Here is an 18,366-nt window from a genome sequence, read left to right on the forward strand (position 1 = left end):
GGGGCTAGAGCATAGGATACAAATGAGGTTGGGAGAAGCAAGAGATGTTTGGAGAGTAAATAGGGGTGCAATCAGAAGCTACTAGACTCTAAGGAGCAATTACTTTATTTTAAAGGAATTGAGAATTTAATGAAAGTTCTGTTAGACAGAATGGTCCCTCAAAGATGTCCACATGTGGGAATTCCCTGGCGGTCCCGTGGTTAGGACTGTGTGCTTCCACTGTAGGGGGCGTGGGTTCGATCCCTGGTCAGGGAACTAAGATCCTGCATGCTGCACGGCGTGGCCAAAAAAAAAAAAAAAAAGAAGAAAAAACAACAACCAAAGACGTCCACACGCTAATCATCTGTAAACGTGTTATTTTACATGGCAAAAGGGACTTTGCACGTGAAATTAAGGCTACAGAGCTTAAAGTAGGGAGGTTATCCTGGATTATTCGAGTGGGCCCAATCTAATTGCATGAGCCTGAAAAGCAAGGAAGTTTTTCCGGCTGGAAACAGAAGCAAGATGTGGTAGAAGGGGAAGTTGGTGAGATCAGAGTAAGAGGGATTTAACCCACCACTGCTGAAATGTACCACGTGGAAAACAGGAGGAGGAACACAGGAGCAAACACTGTCTGATAACCAGCAAGGAGACAGGGACTTGGGCCCTACAGCTGCAAGAAACTGAATTCAGCCTACAGCCTGAAGGAACTTGGAAGTACGTTTATCTCCAGAGTCTCCAGAAAGGAATGCAGCCCTGCTCAGCCCCTGGTTTTGGCCTTGTGACACCTTATGCAGAGGACCCTGCTGAGCCACACTATAGCTGGAATTTTGGCCTTCAGAGCTCTGAGATAGTAAATTTGAGTGGTTTCAGGCTGTTGAGTTTGTGATAATTTGTAAGAGCAGCAGTAGAATACTAATACAAAGGGGTTTAAGCAGGGAGGTAATGTTAGACTCTGTGTTATTAACAGACTGTTCCGTGTGCTGTGTGGAAGATGGATTTGGGAGAGTGCAAATTTGGAGGCATGGAAACTTGTGGGAATACAGTGGTGGCATGGGCTAGGGTAGTGATGGTGGGAAGGGGGTGTGATTTGAGATTTATTTGGGAGGTTAGACTTGCCAGAGTTTGGTCATTGATTGGGTGTCAGGAATGAGCGAGAGGAGGGACACAAGGATGACTGCTGATTTCTGGGTTCGATGCTGACTGATGGTGAAGCTGTTCTTTGAGCGGGTTGGAGGATGCCAGGTCATCAACTCAGTGGTAATTCTAGGTGGTTCTTCATTTGGAAATTCTCCTATAAATACTTACTTTAAGGTAGAGTATATCAATAAGATGATTGCTTTATCAGTTAAGACCTAAATTGTTTTTTGGTTTTTTTTTTTTTAGGTCATGTAGGAAATCGTAAATCATGTGAAGATGGGACTCTTGGTATTTGTACGCAATCTGCTGCTAGCCCTCTGCCTTTTTCTGGTACTGGGATTTTTGTATTATTCTGCGTGGAAGCTACATTTATTCCAGTGGGAGGACTCCAGTAAGTATGGTCACTCTAGCCTACCCCCAGAAAAAGCCTGCTGCAGATCAGTTACTGGGTTTTCCTGTGGCTGCTCTCATATTCTTCAGAGATGGGCAGTGATAGTAAACTGAGCATTCCTGGGACTTAGGCTTAGAAACTGCCTACCACTTTTGTTGCTCTAGACTGAGAACTTTGAAGTGTTTTAAAAACTGCATGCCATGGCAAATCCTTTTATGAACTCAAGGAAAACATGCTATTCTTCAATAAAAACCCAAACCATACCAGTACTTCTGGTTCTCGAATGTTGTTCTTTTAAAATTATTATACTTTATTGCCACTCCCATTTGCCAGTTACTGCCTTAGGGCTTGCTATTGCAGTTGGTTTTTTAATGACCTTAAAGCATTCATCTTTACCTTTTCCTTGGATTTTCAGTTTTTATTTTTAAATTTTTTTAATTAAAAAATAATTAATTTATTATTTTTTTTTGGCTGTGTTGGGTCTTCGTTGCTGCGCGCGGGCTTTCTCTAGTTGTGGCGATCGGGGCTTACTCTTCGTTGCAGTGCGCGGGCTTCTCATTGCTGTGGCTTCTCTTGTTGTGGAGCACGGCTCTAGGTGCGTGGGCTTCAGTAGTTGTGGTTCACGGGCTCAGTAGTTGTTGCTCGCGGGCTCTAGAGCGCAGGCTCAGTAGTTGTGGCACACAGGCTTAATTGCTCCGTGGCACGTGGGATCTTCCCGGACCAGGGCTCAAGCCCATGTCCCCTGAATTGGCAGGCGGATTCTTCACCACTGTGCCACCAGGGAAGCCCCAGTTTTTAATTTAATACTGTCTTTGTTTTAGTTTCCCTAAAGAAATTTTGTCTACTTAATCTTTTTAGCCCTTGCTGGTACTGAACTTGTACTTGAATAGAATAATGGCTTTTCCCCTACCCAGTAACTTCTAATCCCTTTCTCCCATTTGTAGTCATTCTCATGTGGTACACTGTTTTCTGTAGGGCTTCCTGACACCCTCCCCCAACACCAACTTGGTTCCGGTTCACCCGGCGTTGCCTGTGCTGTGGTTTGGGGTTTGCAATTGAAGAGCTTGCACTGAGCTACACCAGCCTCTCCACACTGTCTTCTTGGCTGTAGCTTCAAGTGTCACACGGTGATGACACGTAGCTTTCCTTTTGATTCTTTTGTCTGATGGCTGTCTGAGCTGGGTGCAGGAAAATTTGGGTAGTCTGTTCTGATTCCTAATGCCTCTTCTCTAAAATAGTTTTATTTTTACAAACACCTACTGGATACCAGTGTGGAATTCACTTGAGAATAGAGTCAGGCTCTAGATAAGAGGTTAAACTGAGTTAGAATGAGTTGGAAGAGGCAACTGGCAATTGGCCTGTTACTGTATTGACTCCTTAACGTGGGAACTGTTCCTATGAAGTAGTTCATTATTTTCTCACATGGCCCAAACTACTGAAGCAGTTTCAAGCCAATTTAAAAAGTATAGTGTTATATCTTTCATATATTATTTTATATGTAATGTTTAAGTGCCTCTTAAATGCATAGCTTATAATTATCACTAATTACTTTGTGTTTCCAGGGTTTATTTATATTTTTCTGTTCCAACTTATTTTTAAAATCAAGGAGATGACCCAGAGTAAGGGGTGTTTATATCAGTGCAGTGTAAAATTCTGTAGTTAGAGACATTGTCCATATCTGTAATGGATGGATTCATCTGTATTCATAAAAAAGGTGGAAATATGTACAAGGAAGGAGGGGTCTCCTTTTCTGTTAAGAGCTACAGTGGAAGACATAATCAAGGATTAGATAATTTTTTCCTAGAGAAATTGAGAAAAACATTAACTTTATGGAACACCTGTTGTGTGTCAGGTTTTAGGCTAGATAATTGACAAATTTAATTTACTTCTTACTATAACCATGTGAAGATGCTATTATTATCCCTGTTTTCCATTTGAGCAAACTGAAGTATTTAGTTTAATTAATTTACCCAAGTTACATAGCTAAATATTAGAACTGGAATTGAGTCCTGATTTTCTTTAAAACCTATGTTCGTTATTTTACTGAAAAGTATAATAAATACTAAGGATAAGGTTTAATTCTGTATCGTAGTTGGTAAAAACAGAGAAGAGAGAGACTCAGAGAAGAAATAGTAGAGAGTATCAGGATGGAGGTGGATGAAGAAAAGGGAAGGAAAATAAGGGGGGAAGGGAAAGAGAAAGAGAAAAAGTCCTCCAGGCGACAAAGGGGTTTATTAGGTTGAAGGTGACAGGTGCTGTTCATGTTCTGTAGGCTTCCGTAGTTTGTTAGTAGTTATCTGCTATCCTTTGAGTTAGTTGTTAGCTGACTAACCGCTATCTGCATCTTTTCTGTTATTCTGACTCTCAAGTCTTTCAGATATTTGACTTTGAATAGGTTGTTTAGACCTTCTTACTATAGCATATTATTTCTGTACTGTCATATCAGAGAATAATGTCCAACCTTGATGGCTTACCAAGTCAGGGTTTACCTTTACTTTTACCTTGTTTACCTTTACTCAATAAACAAGGTCAGGCTGAAGGAGCTTCCAAAGCAGATGACTGCTGTGTACTGAAATTTAGGTGTTGGTTTAACAGTATTGATGATGATGCCGATAATAATGAAATGAAAATAATAATTTGTTGAGTGTCTACTATATGTCTGTATTGTAACACGGGAGCTTTATATTCATAATCTCATAGTTTTTATTGATTATTATTATCCTCTTTTACAAATGTAGAAACTGAGGCTTCAGAGAGGCTCAGTGATCAAGGGTTTGTATGTCTCTCATCTGCAGAGCTTATAGGGCATTTCCAAGCTTGAAAAATAAATGTCTTTAGCGTTATTTTTCCTTAATTTTTATACTATTTATGACTTAACCAAGATTAAGAATTGGAATTCCTTCATGGTGGGAGGGTGGAAGAAGAGGAGTCTAGAGTTTTTTATTATTAAATTATTCATTCAATAAGCCGTATGTTCATATTATGGCCCACAAACTGTTCTGTGTAAACTGGATATAAGAAGAATATAGACTTTATGCTCTCAACCTATAACGTGAGAAAGAAATAAAACAACTATTATAATATGTCATGTTCTAAAAGGGAGGTCTGTGTGAAATGCCATGTTAGAGCATGGAATCCCTTCCAACTAGAAAATTTTAAGATTTAATTAATTCCAAGGCATGTTGTAGAAGGATGCAAACTGTTTTGTTTTGAGCAGTTTAGAGCTACAGATGGCCAAGGCTTAGTCAGATTGCCAGGACTTGAGTCAAACGCTTAACCTAAAGGCTTCCTGTATGAGATTGGTCTAGTTATCAATGTATTTTAAAAAGTTCTGTAGCTTGAGGTTTCCTGTTTTGCATGTTTAGGAGCTTGGAAGTTGCCACTGTGACCTAAGAAGTGAAACACAAACAGACTGAAAATTCAACTCTTCTTTGCTCTATAAGAGAGGGGAGCACACAGGCAAACTGCTGCCAACAAGGCTGGAGAGAGAGGTGAATACAGGGCAACCACTAAGAAAAGTTTAAAAAGTATAACCAGTATGCTGAAAAAGGAAAGAAAGTGGAATCTTAAAATGCTCAATTAAAACCACAAAAGGCATAAAAAGAGCAGAAGATAAAAATAGGCACAAAGAATAAGGGCAACAAATAGAAAACAGTAATGAATATGGTACATATTACTCCAGATATATCAGTAATCACTTTGAACATCCGTGGTCTAAATGCACCAATTAAAAGACAGAGATTGGATCAGAAAACAAGACTCAACTGTCTGTTGTCTACAGGAAGCCCATTTTAATTATAAAGACACATATAAGTTAAAAGTAGATGGAGAAAAATATACTATGGTAACACTAGTCAACAGAAAGTAGGAGTAGCTGTATTAATTTCAGACAAAGCAGGCTTCAAAGCAAGGAAAGTTATCACTGATAAAGAAGGCATTACATAATGATAAAGGGGTCAGTTCTCCAAGAAGACATAAAAATTCTTAATGTGTATATACCTAACAATAGAGCCTCAAACTATGTGAAGCGAGAATTATAAAATTGCAAAGAGAACTAGATGAATCCACTATCATAGTTGGAGACTACAGTACCTCTTTGTTAGAAATTGACAGATCCAGCAGGCAGGAAATCAGTAAGAACCTAATTGAACTCAATAACACCATCAATCAATTGGATATAATTGACACCTATAGACTGCTTCACTTAACAAAAACAGAATACACATTTCTTCTCAAGCTCATGCAACATTCAAGATAGACCACATTCTGGGCAATAAAACACATTTTTTTTTTTCTTGAAGTATAGTTAATTTCCAATGTTGTGTTCATTTCTGGTGTACAGCAGAGTGATTCAGTTTTATGTATATATACACACACAGACATATATTCCATTATAGTTTATTACACGATATTGAATATAGTTCCCTATGCTATACAGTAGGACCTTGTTGTTTATCTATTTTATATATAGTAGTTTGTACCTGCTAATACCAGACTCCTAATTTATCCGTCCTCCCCTTTTCCCTTTAGTAACCATAAGTTTGTTTTCTATGTCTGTGAGTCTGTTTCTGTTTTGTCAGTAAGTTCATTTGTATCATATTTTATTTAATTTATTTTATTTTTATTGGATATAGTTGATTTACAATGTTGTGTTAGTTTCAGGTGTACAGCAAAGTGAATCAGTTATACATATACATATATCCATTCTTTTTTAGATTCTTTTCCCATATAGGTTATTACAGAGTATTGAGTAGAATTCCCTGTGCTATACAGTAGGTCCTTATTAGTTATCTATTTTATATATAGTAGTGTTTATATGTTAATCCCAATCTCCTAATTTATCCCCCCCTTTCACCTTTGGTAATCATAAGTTTTTTTCCTACATCTATGAGTCTGTCTCTGTTTTGTCAATAAGTTCATTTGTATCATATTTTAGATTCCACATATAAGTGATATCATATGATATTTGTCTTTCTCTGTCTGACATACTTCACTTCATATGATAATCTCTAGGTCCATCATGTTGCTACAAATGGCAGTATCTCATTCTTTTTCCATAAAACACATCTTAACAAATTTACAAGAATAGAAATTATATTCAGACCACAAAAGAGTTGAGCTAGAAATCAATAAAAGAAAGATAACTAGAAAATCTTAAAATGCATGAAGATTAAACAACACAGTTCTAAGTAACACATGGGTCAAAGAAGAAATATAGGAAATATTTTTTAACATTTTTAACTAAATGAAAATGAAAACAAAACTGATCAAAAATCATGGGATGCAACAAAAATAGAGGGAAATTTATAGCATTGAAGGCATATATTAGAAAAGAAGAAAGATCTAAAATCAGTAATCTAAGTTTCTGCCTTAGGAAACTAGAAAAAGAAGAGCAAATTAAATCCAAAGCACACAGAAGAAAAGAAATAATAAGGATTAGAGTAGAAATCAGTGAAATTGAAACAGCAGAACAATAGAGAAAATCAGTGAAACCCAAAGCAGTTTCTTTGAAAAGATCAATAAATCAATAACCTTCTAACCAGGCTAACAAAAAAAGAGAGATGACACAAATTACTAGTATCACAAATGAAAGTGGGATCATCACTACTGATTTAATGGATGTTAAAAGGACTATAAACAAATACTCTGAACAACTCTATGTCCACAAATTTGATAACCTAGACAAGATGGAGCAATTCTTTGAAAGACACAATTTGCTAAAACTTACACAAGAAGAAATTGACAATCCAAAATAGGCCTATATTTATTAAAGAAATTGAATCAATAATCAATACCTTCCAAAACAGAAAGCACCAGGCCCACATGGGTTCACTGGTGAATTCTACCAAATTTTAAGAAAGAAATTAAGCCTATTCTCTGTCATCTCTTTCAGAGGATAGAAGCAGAGGGAATATTTGCTAACTCATTCCATGAGGCCAGCATTACTCTAATACCAAAACCAGACAAAGACATTACAAGAAACAAAAAAATAGAACAAAAAAACTATAGACCAGTATCTCTTCATGAACATAAATGCAAAATTCCTCAATAAAATATTAGCTTATCACATCCAGTAGTCTATAAAAAGAATTATACACCATGATTGTGGGATTAATTCCAGGTATGCAAAGCTGGTTCAACATTTGAAAATCAATTAGTGTAATACATCACATCAACAAGCTACAGAAGAAAAATCACATGATCATATCAATAGATGTAGAAAGGGTATTTGATAAAAATCCAATACCAAGTCATGATAAAAATTTTCAGTAAACTAGAATTAGAAGGAAATTTCCTCAACTTGATAAAGCATATCTACAAAAACCTACAACTAACATCGTACTTAATGGTGAGAAAATAGAAGCTTTTCCACTAAGATCAGGAATGAGGCGATGATGTCCCCTCTCACCACTCCTTTTCACCATTGTACTGGAAGTCTTAGCTAGTGCAGTAAAACAAGAAAAGGAAATAAAAGCTATATGGATAGGGAAGGAAGAAATAAAACTGTCTTTGTTCACACATGACATAATTGTCTATGTAGAAAATCCAAAAGAATTGACAAAAAAAACTCCTGGAACTAGTACGCATTTATAGGAAGGATGCAGGATACAAGATGAATATACAAAAGTCAATCACTTTCCTATAAGCCATCAATGAACAAGTGGAATTTGAAATTAAGAACACAGTACCAAAGGGACTTCCATGGTGGTGCACTGGTTAAGAATCCGCCTGCCAGTGCAGGGGATATGGGTTCGAGCCCTGGTCCGGGAAGATTCCACATGCCGCAGAGCAACTAAGCCGTGTGCCACAACTACTGAAGCCCGTGCGCCCTAGAGCCCGTGTTCCGCAACTACTGAGCCCACGTGCTCTAGGGCCCATGTGCCGCAACTACTGAGCCTGTGTGCTGCAACTACTGAAGCCCGTGTGCCTAGAGCCTGTGCTCTGCAACAAGAGAAGCCACAGTGAGAGAAGCCTGCGCACCGCAATGAAGAGTAGCCTCTGCTCGCTGCAACTAGAGAAAGCCCATGCACAGCAATGAAGACCCAACACAGCCAAAAAAAAAAAAAAAAAAAACTATATTAAAAAAAAACACAGTACCCAAAATAAAATACTTAGGTATAAATCTAATAAAGTATGTGCAAGATCTATATGAGGAAAACTTTATCACTTTGATGAACAACATAAAAAAAGAACTAAATAAATTGAGAGATATTCCATTTTCATGGACAGGGAGATTCAATATTGTCAACATGTCAGCTCTTCCCAACTTGATTTATAGATTCAAGTCAATTTCAGTTAAAATCCAAGCAGGTTATTTTGTGAATATTAACTGATCCTAATGTTTATATGAAGAGGCAAAAGGCCCAGAATAGCCAACACAATTTTATACAAAAACAACAAAGTTGGAGGACTGGCATTACCTGACTTTAAGACTTACTCTAAAGCTACAGTAATCAAGATAGTGTGGTATTGGCAAAAGACTAGACAAATAGATCAGTGGAACACTGATACAGAGCCCAGAAATAGACCCACATATAGTCTACTGATATCTGACAAAGGAGCAAAAGAAAAACAATGGAGAAAAGATAGTCTTTTTAACAAAGTGGTGCTGGAACAACTGGACATCCATATACCAAAAAAACAAAAACAAAAACAAGAACAAATCTAGACAGACATTATACCTTTCACAAAAATTAACTCAAAATGGATCACAGATCTAAATGTAAAACATAAAACTATAAAATTTTTAGAAGATAGAGGAGAAAATCTAGATGACCTTGGATTTGGTGATGACCTTTTAGATACAACACCAAAGGCACAGTTCATGAAAGAAAGCACTAAAAAACTGGACTTCGTTAAAATTAAAAGCTTCTGCTCTGTGAAGAGAATGAAAAAACAAGCTACAGCTTGGGAGAAAATATTTGTAAATGACACATCTGATAAAGGATTGTTATTCAAAATATATGAACTCTTAAAACTCAACAATAAGAACACAGGTAACCCAATTTAAAAATGCACCAAAGACCTCACCAAAGAATGTATACAGATGGAAAATAAGCACATGAAAAGATGCTCTATCTCATATGTCATCAGGGAAATGCAAATTAAAATAACAATGAGATATCACTATATACCTATTAGAATGGCCAAAATCTGGAACACTGATAATGCCAAAATACTGGCAAGGTTGTGGAGCAACAAGAACTCTCATTCATTGCTGGTGGGAATGCAAAATGGTACAGCTACTGTGGAAGACAGTTTAGCAGTTTCTTACAAGATGAAATATACACTTGCTCTATGATCCAGCAATCACATTCCTTGGTATTTATCCAAATGAATTGAAAACTGTGTCCAAAACCTGTACTTGGATGTTTATGATGTTTTATTCATAACTGCCAAACTTTGGAGCAACCAAGATGTCCTTCAATAGTTGAATGGATAACTAAACTGTAGTATATCCAGACAATGGAATGTTATTAAGCACTAACAAGAAATGAACTATCGAAGGCATGAGAAGATGTGGAGGAACCTTAAATGCATATTGCTAAGTCTTAAGTAGATGAGTCCCATCAAGTTAGAGAAGTCTGAAACACCACGGACTTTCCTCAGATCTACACTAAACATAGCATAAAATCATGGCTACATAAGTTTAGGGTGGTCAGGCAGTAATTGAACTGCCTCTTTTTTTTTTTTTTTTTTTTGGCCACACCATGTGGCATGTGGGATCTTAGTTCCCCAACCAGGGATCGAACCCATGCCCCCTGCAGTGGAAGTGTGGAGTCCTTACTACTGGACTGCCAGGGAAGTGCCTGAACTGCCTCTTAAAATACAAATCAACACTCTTCAGAGGAAGATAATAGTACTCATAGTTTCTACATGTAATATCCACAGTGTCCAGTGTTCAATAAGAAGTTACATACAAACAAACAGGAAAATGCAATCCATATTCAAGGAAAAACCCCCAAGTCTTGGTAAGATGGCCCAGATATTGGACTTAGCAGAAAAGTAGCTATTATGGATAATCTGAAGAATAAAAAGAAATACGGTGAACAATAAGTAGTCTTAGCAGATGAGTAGAAACTATAAAGAAGAACCAAATGCAAATTCTAGAACTGAAAAGTATAGGAACAGAAATGAATATTTCATTTAACAGTAGACTGGATAAAACAGAAGAAGTCAATGAACTTGAAGAGAGTGCAATAGAAATTATCCAGTCTGAACCACAGAAAAAAAAAATTGAAGAAAAATGAACAGAGCCTCAGGGACCTGTGGGACAATATAAAATTTTCTAATATATATGAGAATTGGGCAGAAAAAATTTTGAAGAAATGATGGCTGAAAACTTCCTAAATTTGGTGGAAACAAATTAACTTACAGATCTAAGAAGCTCAGCAAACTCTTTTTTTTTTTTTTTTGCAGTACATGGGCCTCTCACGTTGCGGAGCACAGGCTCCGGATGCGCAGGCTCAGCGGCCATGGCTCACGGGCACAGCCGCTCCGCGGCATGTGGGATCTTCCCGGAACGGGGCACGAACCCGTGTCCCCTACACCGGCAGGCGGACTCTCAACCACTGCGCTACCAGGGAAGCCCTCAGCAAACTCTTAAGGATACATTTTGGGGGAGAGAGGAAATCTAGTTACATCACAGTCAAACTTCTGAAATCTAAAACTAAAGTGGGGATTTCCCTGGTGGTGCAGTGGTTAAGAATACGCTTGCCAGTGCAGAGGACACGAGTTCGATCCCTGGTCCGGGAAGATCCCACATTCCGTGGAGCAGCTAAGCCTGTGCGCCACAGCTACTGAGCCTGCGCTCTAGAGCCTGCAAGCCACAACTACTGAGCCCGCGTGCTGCGACTACTGAAGCCCGCGTGCTTTAGGGCGCGCATGCAGCAGCTACTGAAGCCCATGCGCACAGAGCCCATGCTCTGCAGCAAGAGAAGCCACAGCAGTGAGAAGCCCACACACCGCAATGGAGAGTTGCCCCTGCTCACCGCAACTAGAGGAAGCCTGCATGCAGCAACGACGACCCAACGCAGCCAAAAATAAAATAAATAAAAATAAAGTGAAAATCTTGAAAGCAGACAGAGAAAAGGAGACGTTACATATCGGGGTAAGAAATTCCACTGACCTTTCGCTATAAAGATCAGAACACAATGAAAGGTCTTTAAATGTTGAAAGAAAAATACCAAAAACCTGTCATCCCAGAATTCTTTATGTAAGGAAAACATCCTTCAGAAATGAGGATGGGGCTTCCCTGGTGGCGCAGTGGTTAAGAGTCCGCCTGCCGATGCAGGGGACACGGGTTCGTGCCCCGGTCCAGGAAGATCCCACATGCCGCGGAGCGGCTGGGCCCGTGAGCCATGGCCACTGAGCCTGTGCATCCGGAGCCTGTGCTGCACAACGGGAGAGGCCACAACAGTGAGAGGCCTGCGTACCGCAAAAAAAAAAAAAAAAAAGAAAAAATGAGGATGAAATAAAGACATTTTCAAATAAAGAAAAGTTAAGAGAATTTGTTGCTAGCAGAACTGTATAACAAAAGAATGCTAAAGGATATCCTTTAGGCCAGTGGGAAGTGATACCAGATGGAAACTTGGATCTACAGGAACAAATGAAGATCACTGGACATGATAAATAGTGGGCAAATATAAGAGACTCTTTTTCCTTTCTCCTCATAGCTTGCTTAAAAGACAACTAATTGCTTAAAGCAAAAATAGTCACCCTGTAAAGTGAGATTGAGAACATGTGGTGAAATAAAAGATAGGACAACACTTGCATAAGGAGTGGGGGGTGAGTAAATGGAATTTTAGTGTTGTAAGATTATTACATTTGTGAACAGGAAATAAGAAATGGGAAATAGGAATATTGCATATAAAGTGAGTAAAGGGTAAAGTCAGAAGTATGAAATGTCATATGCAGAGAGGTATTATATTGACTCTGTATAGACTCTGATAAGTGAAGGGTGTGGTATTCCTTAGTAGAACAACTAGTAAAAAAAATAACGAAAAGAGGTTTATATCTAAGAAATCAATAGAAGAAATAAAATGGAGCACTAAAAAAATTCAGTTAACCCCAGAAAATAGCCATGTAAGAAGAAAAAAACAGAAGGGAGAAATGGAACACAAATGATAAGACAGTTGACTTCATCCTTACTATATAAATAATTACATTTAAATGTGAATGGATTAAAACTCCAGTTAAAGGCAGAAACTGTCAGAATGGTTAACGAAGCATAATCTAACTATGTCCTAATATGAGACATATATTTTAAATTTAAAGACACAGGTTCAAAGTAAAGGATGGAAAATAATAAGCATAAGAAAGTTGGCACAGCTATATTAATTTCAGCAAATTATACTTCAAGACAAAGAGTTTGCAAGAGATTAGAGAGGGTCATTACATAACGATAAAAGGAGCAATTCACCAGGAAGACATATATAAATATGTATGTACCTAATAACAGAGTATCACACCTCATTAAGCAGAAACTAATAAGACTAAAGGGAGAAAAGGACGATTCCCCAATCATGTTCAAATATATTAATACCCCTCGTCTGTCAGTAATTAATAAAACAATTCAAAAAATCTGTATGGCTATAGGAGGTCTAAGCAACACTATCAGCTGCTTCTACCTAATTGAAATTTATGGAACACTTTACCCAATAACGGCAGAACATGCATTCTTTTCAAGTGTAAACAGAGTGTTCATTTAGGTTGATACTAGGCCATAAAATAAGTCTTAATACATTTTAAAAAATTGAAATCTTACAGAGTATATTCTATGGTTATGATGGAATTAAATCAGAAGTCAATAATAATAAGACAGTAAGTACAGATACAGGCAAACTAAATCTTGCAGGCCAAATCCAGCCTGCTGTCTGTTTCTGTAAAGTTTTATCAGAACACAACCATGTCAATTCATTTACATATTGTCTATTGCTACTTTTGTGCTACAATGGCAATATTTTAAAAATTAGTTTTATTGAAGTATAGTGGATTTACAATGTTGTGTTAGTTTCATGTATATGGCAAAGTAATTCAATTATATACACATATAGATATTTTTTCAGGTTCTTTTCCCTTATAGGTTATTACAAAATATTGAGTATAGTTCTCTGTGCTATACAGTAGGTCCTTGTTGTTTATCTGTTTTATATATTGTAGTGTATATATGTTAATCCCAAACTCTTGATTTATCCCTCACCCTTTCCCCTTTGGTAACCGTAAGTTTGTTTTCTGTGTCTGTGAGTCTGTTTCTGTTTTGTACATAAGTTCATGTTATCGTTTTTTTTCAGATTCCACATATAAGCAATATCATATGTTATTTGTCTTTGTCTGGCTTACTTCACTTAGTATGATAATCTCTAGGTCCATCCGTTTTGCTGCAAATGGCATTATTTCATTCTTTTTCAAGGCTGAGTAATATTCCAGTGTATAAATATACCACATCTTCTTTATCCATTCATTTGTCAATGGGTGCTTCCACATCTTGGCCATTGTAAGCAGTGCTGCTATGAACATTGGGGTGCATGTGTCCTTTTTTCTTTTTTTTTTTTGCGGTACACGGGCCTCTCACTGTTGTGGCCTCGCCCATTGTGGAGCACAGGCTCCGGATGCGCAGGCTCAGCAGCCATGGCTCACAGGCCCAGCCGCTCCGCGGCATGTGGGATCTTCCCGGACCGGGACACGAACCCATGTCCCCTGCATCGGCAGGCGGACTCTCAACCACTGCGCCACCAGGGAAGCCCTCATGTGTCCTTTTGAATTATGGTTTTCTCTGGATATATGCCTTGGAGTAGGATTGCAGGATCATATGGTAGCTCTGTTTTTAGTTTTTAAAAGAACCTCCATACTGTTCTGCATGGTGGCTGTACCAATTTACATTCCCACCAACAGTGTAAGAGGGTTCCCTTTTCTACACACATTGAATAATTGTGACAGAGACTATCTGGCCTGCAAAGTCTAAAATATTTATTATCTGGCCTTTACAGAAAGAGGTTGATGCCTCCTCAAATATTTGCCTACTAAACAAGCTCTTAAGTAACTTATATATTAAATAAGAAGACATAAGAGAAAACAGAAAATATTTTAAACTGAATGATTATGAAAATATATTAAAATTTGTTGGGTACAGCAAAAACAATGCTTAGAAGAAAACTTATGGCTTTAAATGACTACATTAGAAAAGAAGAAAGTCTTAAAAATAGTGATCTCCATTTCCACCTTAAAAGGCTAAAAGAAGAAGGGTAAATTTAATCCAGAGTAAGTAGAAGAAAATAAATGATGGAGATATAACAGAAATCAAAGGAATAGAAAACAAACAATTGAGAAAATTAACAAAACCAATATTTGGTGCTTTGAAAAAATTAAGAAAATTGATAAATTCCTAACAAGAATAATCATGGATGACACCAAAAGCATCAACGACAAAAGAAAAAATAGACAAATTGGACTTCAAGTTGAAACTTTTTTGCATCAAACGACACTATCAACAGCATGAAAAGGCAACCCATGGAAAGGGAAAAAATATTTGCAAATCATGTATCTGATAAAGGATTGCTATCCAGAATATATAAAGAACTCCTACAACCCAACAATTAAAAAACCTGATTCAAAAATGGACAAAGGATTTGCATAGACACTTCTCCAAAGGAGATATATAAGTAACTAATAAACACATGAAAACATGCTCAACATCACTAATCATTAGGAAAATGCAGACCAAAACCACAATGAAATACCACTTCACACTCATTAGGATGGTTATTATCAAATACAAAATAACAGGTATTGGCAAGGATGTGGAGAAATTGGAATCCTTGTTGCATTGCTGGTGGGAATGTAAAATGCATTCTACTTGCATTCCTAAGTCTACCTGCTATGGAAAATTATACGATGATTTCTGAAAAAATTAAAAATAAAACTACCATATGATCCAGCATTTGTACTTCTGGGTATATACCAGAAAGAAATGAAAGCAAGGACTTGAACAGATATTTGTACACATGTGTTCATAACAGCATTATTCACAATTTTCAAAAGGTAGAAGCAACCCAAGTGTTCATCAGCGGATGAATAGATAAACAAAATGTGGTATATACATACAGTGGAATATTATTTCACCTTAAAAAGGAAAGAAAGTTTGACACATGCTATATGGATGAACTTTGAATTCATTGTGCTAAATTTTATAAGCCAGGCACTAAAGGACCAATATTGTATGATTCTATTACATGAAGTTCCTAGAGTAGTCAAATTCATAGAGACAGAAAGTAGAATGGCGGTTGCCAGGGGCTGGAGGAAGGGGGGGAATGGAGAATCAGCTTTTAATGGGTACAGAGTTTCATTTGGGAAAGGTGAAATATTCTGGAGATGGATAGTAGTGATGGATTCGCAGCAGTGTGAATATGCTTATTATCATAGAACTGTACTCTTAAAAGTGGTTAAAATGGTAAATTTTATGTATATTTTAATTACAATAAATAAATTTTTTTAAAAATCAGGGAAATAAGAAAGAAAACATAACTTAGGAAGAGATGTGGCAATATTACTACAGATCCTACACACAGTAGAAAGGTAATTGGGGAATATTATGGCCAGTATTATGCTAATAAAATTAACAGTTTAGGTGAAATGGACAAATTCCTTTGAAAACACAGCTTACCAAAACTGACTGAAGAGGAAATAGAAAATTTGAGTAGCTTTTTATCTATGAAAGAACTTAGATTCATAATCAGAAGGCTTCAGGCTCAGACAGTTTCACTGATGAATTCTATTTACATTCAAGGAAGGGTTTAATACTAGTCTTGCACAAACTCTCTCTGAAAATACAGGAAGAAATACTTCCCAATCCATTTTATGAGGCCGGCATAATCTTGACCAAAACATGACAAATATATTACAGAAGGCAAGATTATAGGTCAGAATCCTTCATGAACATAGGTACAAAAATCCTGAACAAAATGTTAGCAAATTAATTCTGGCAATATATAATTACAGGATATTACAGCATGACTAAGGACTTGAAGGTTGTTTCACCATTTAAAAATTAGTCAGTGTAATTACCACATGAACAGAATGAAGAGGAAAAACCATATCTTAATCATTGCAGAAAAAAATATTTGACCAGATATCAGAATCTATTATAAAGCTACAGTAATTAAAACTGTCATACTAGCCCAGGAAGAAATTAATAGATCTGTTATCTACAGTGCATGATCATATATATATATATATATATATATATATATGCAGAAATGAGACTATTACCTATTTTATTTTATTTAGAAAAATTTACGTCACTTTCACACACCTTATGCAAAAATAAATTCCAGTTAGATACAGATTTAATTGTAAAAAATGAAATTAAACTAGCAGGAAAAAAATAGAATATAACAACATTGGGGTTGAGAATGATTTTATTAGCATGACACCAAGGTAAGAAACAACACAGTAAAAAAATGAAAAGTTTTATTATCTTTTATATGAAACTTTTTTATGGAGAAAGAAATTTTAAGCAAAGTTAAATGATAGCTAACAAACCAAGAAAAATATTTTCAGTATATGAGTGTAAATGACAGTTATATTATTTTTACCTTCCATATTGACAGAGATTTTAGAATGATTATGCCCTGCACAGGTGTGAGTAAGCCATTATTCTTATACACTTTAAGTGGATTTCTGGAAGACAGTATAACAATATGTATTCAAAAGTTCAAATATGCATACCTTTTGATTCTGTAGTTTTTACTTCCTGCATAATACAGAACAAGTGTGCAGAGATATATGTATATGTGCACATTGCAGCATTATTTATTAGGAAAAAATGGAAACAACCGAAATGGCTGATAGAGGATTGAGTAAATAAAATATGGTGTATGCATTCAGGGGATACTGTACAGTGATTGAAATGGCTAAGGTAGATCATTAGGTCCTGACACAAAAAGATGATGTTTTTCACTTATACACACACACACACACACACACACACACAAACATACTCAAATGCACACAGACATATAGGTCAACCTTACTCCTCATTTGTAGGAAGTTCAGAATCGTCATCACTTAAACATTCATTTGCAGATAGAATATGCCTGGCACCGTGTCGGGTCTTTGGGATAGAAAGATGAATATGGCGCTGTCCTACTTTCATGGTGCTTATAATCTAGCAATGCTGTGAGGTGATAACAGGTAACATCTTTTGAACACTTAACTATGTACTTGGATTTGCACTGTTCTAAAATGCTTTGCATACATCACCTTATTTAATCCCCTACTTGTTATGTTTGGTAGTATTTTCACAATTTACAGGTTAGGTTATTGAGGCTCAGCAAGTTAATGCCTTGTTTGAGATCACATAGGTGGAGGGGTGGAGTCTGGGCTGTTGTCCCATTTTACAGATGGGAAAACAGAAAGCTTTAAGTGAATTGGTCACTAGTGGAGACAGGGAACTAAAGACTTCTATCCTCAAAGTTTGTGCTCTTAGTAGCAATACTTGATAGCTGAAGTCTTAATATACTAAGTCTTTTTTCCTGAGATCTTCCTCCTCAGTTATTCCCTCACAAACTTTTTTGACCATCACAAATTTAGGGCAAGAGACCTCTTAGTCCACTTATTCCATCTATTTTCACTTTTCAGTGGAAAAGAACTGGGTGATATGGGTGGACTATCTCTCTACAAGCAAATTTGGGGAGGATTATGTATAAACCTACGTTAAGAGATTGTTCATATTTGAACAGTAACTCACATATGCCTTGAGGTTTTGTAATTCGAAAACTGTCAGAAATGGTTTTTTTTAAATTAATTAATTTATTTGTGGCTGCGCCGGGTCCCTGTTGCTGTGCGCAGGCCTTCCC

General features: G+C 36.8%; 1 protein-coding gene across 13 annotated transcripts in view; it reads left to right on the plus strand.

Annotated features, from left to right (window-relative positions):
- Positions 1-1,395: 1,395 nt before the first annotated feature.
- The window catches only part of ST3GAL3 (ST3 beta-galactoside alpha-2,3-sialyltransferase 3), a gene marked incomplete at its 5' end in the record, with an annotated part of 200,612 nt that continues 183,641 nt past the window's right edge, over positions 1,396-18,366 (plus strand). For 11 of the 13 annotated variants that reach the window (XM_079697755.1, XM_079697757.1, XM_079697759.1 and 8 more), the window contains one exon: positions 1,396-1,510. In XM_079697755.1, the coding sequence (XP_079553881.1) occupies positions 1,396-1,510 (115 nt within the window). Of the gene's footprint in view, positions 1,577-18,366 lie in introns of all 13 variants that reach the window. The other 2 variants (XM_079697750.1, XM_079697751.1) reach the window with 1 other exon arrangement.

This window comes from Hyperoodon ampullatus, assembly GCF_949752795.1.
Source record: "Hyperoodon ampullatus genome assembly, chromosome: 2".
Lineage (NCBI taxonomy): Eukaryota > Metazoa > Chordata > Mammalia > Artiodactyla > Ziphiidae > Hyperoodon > Hyperoodon ampullatus.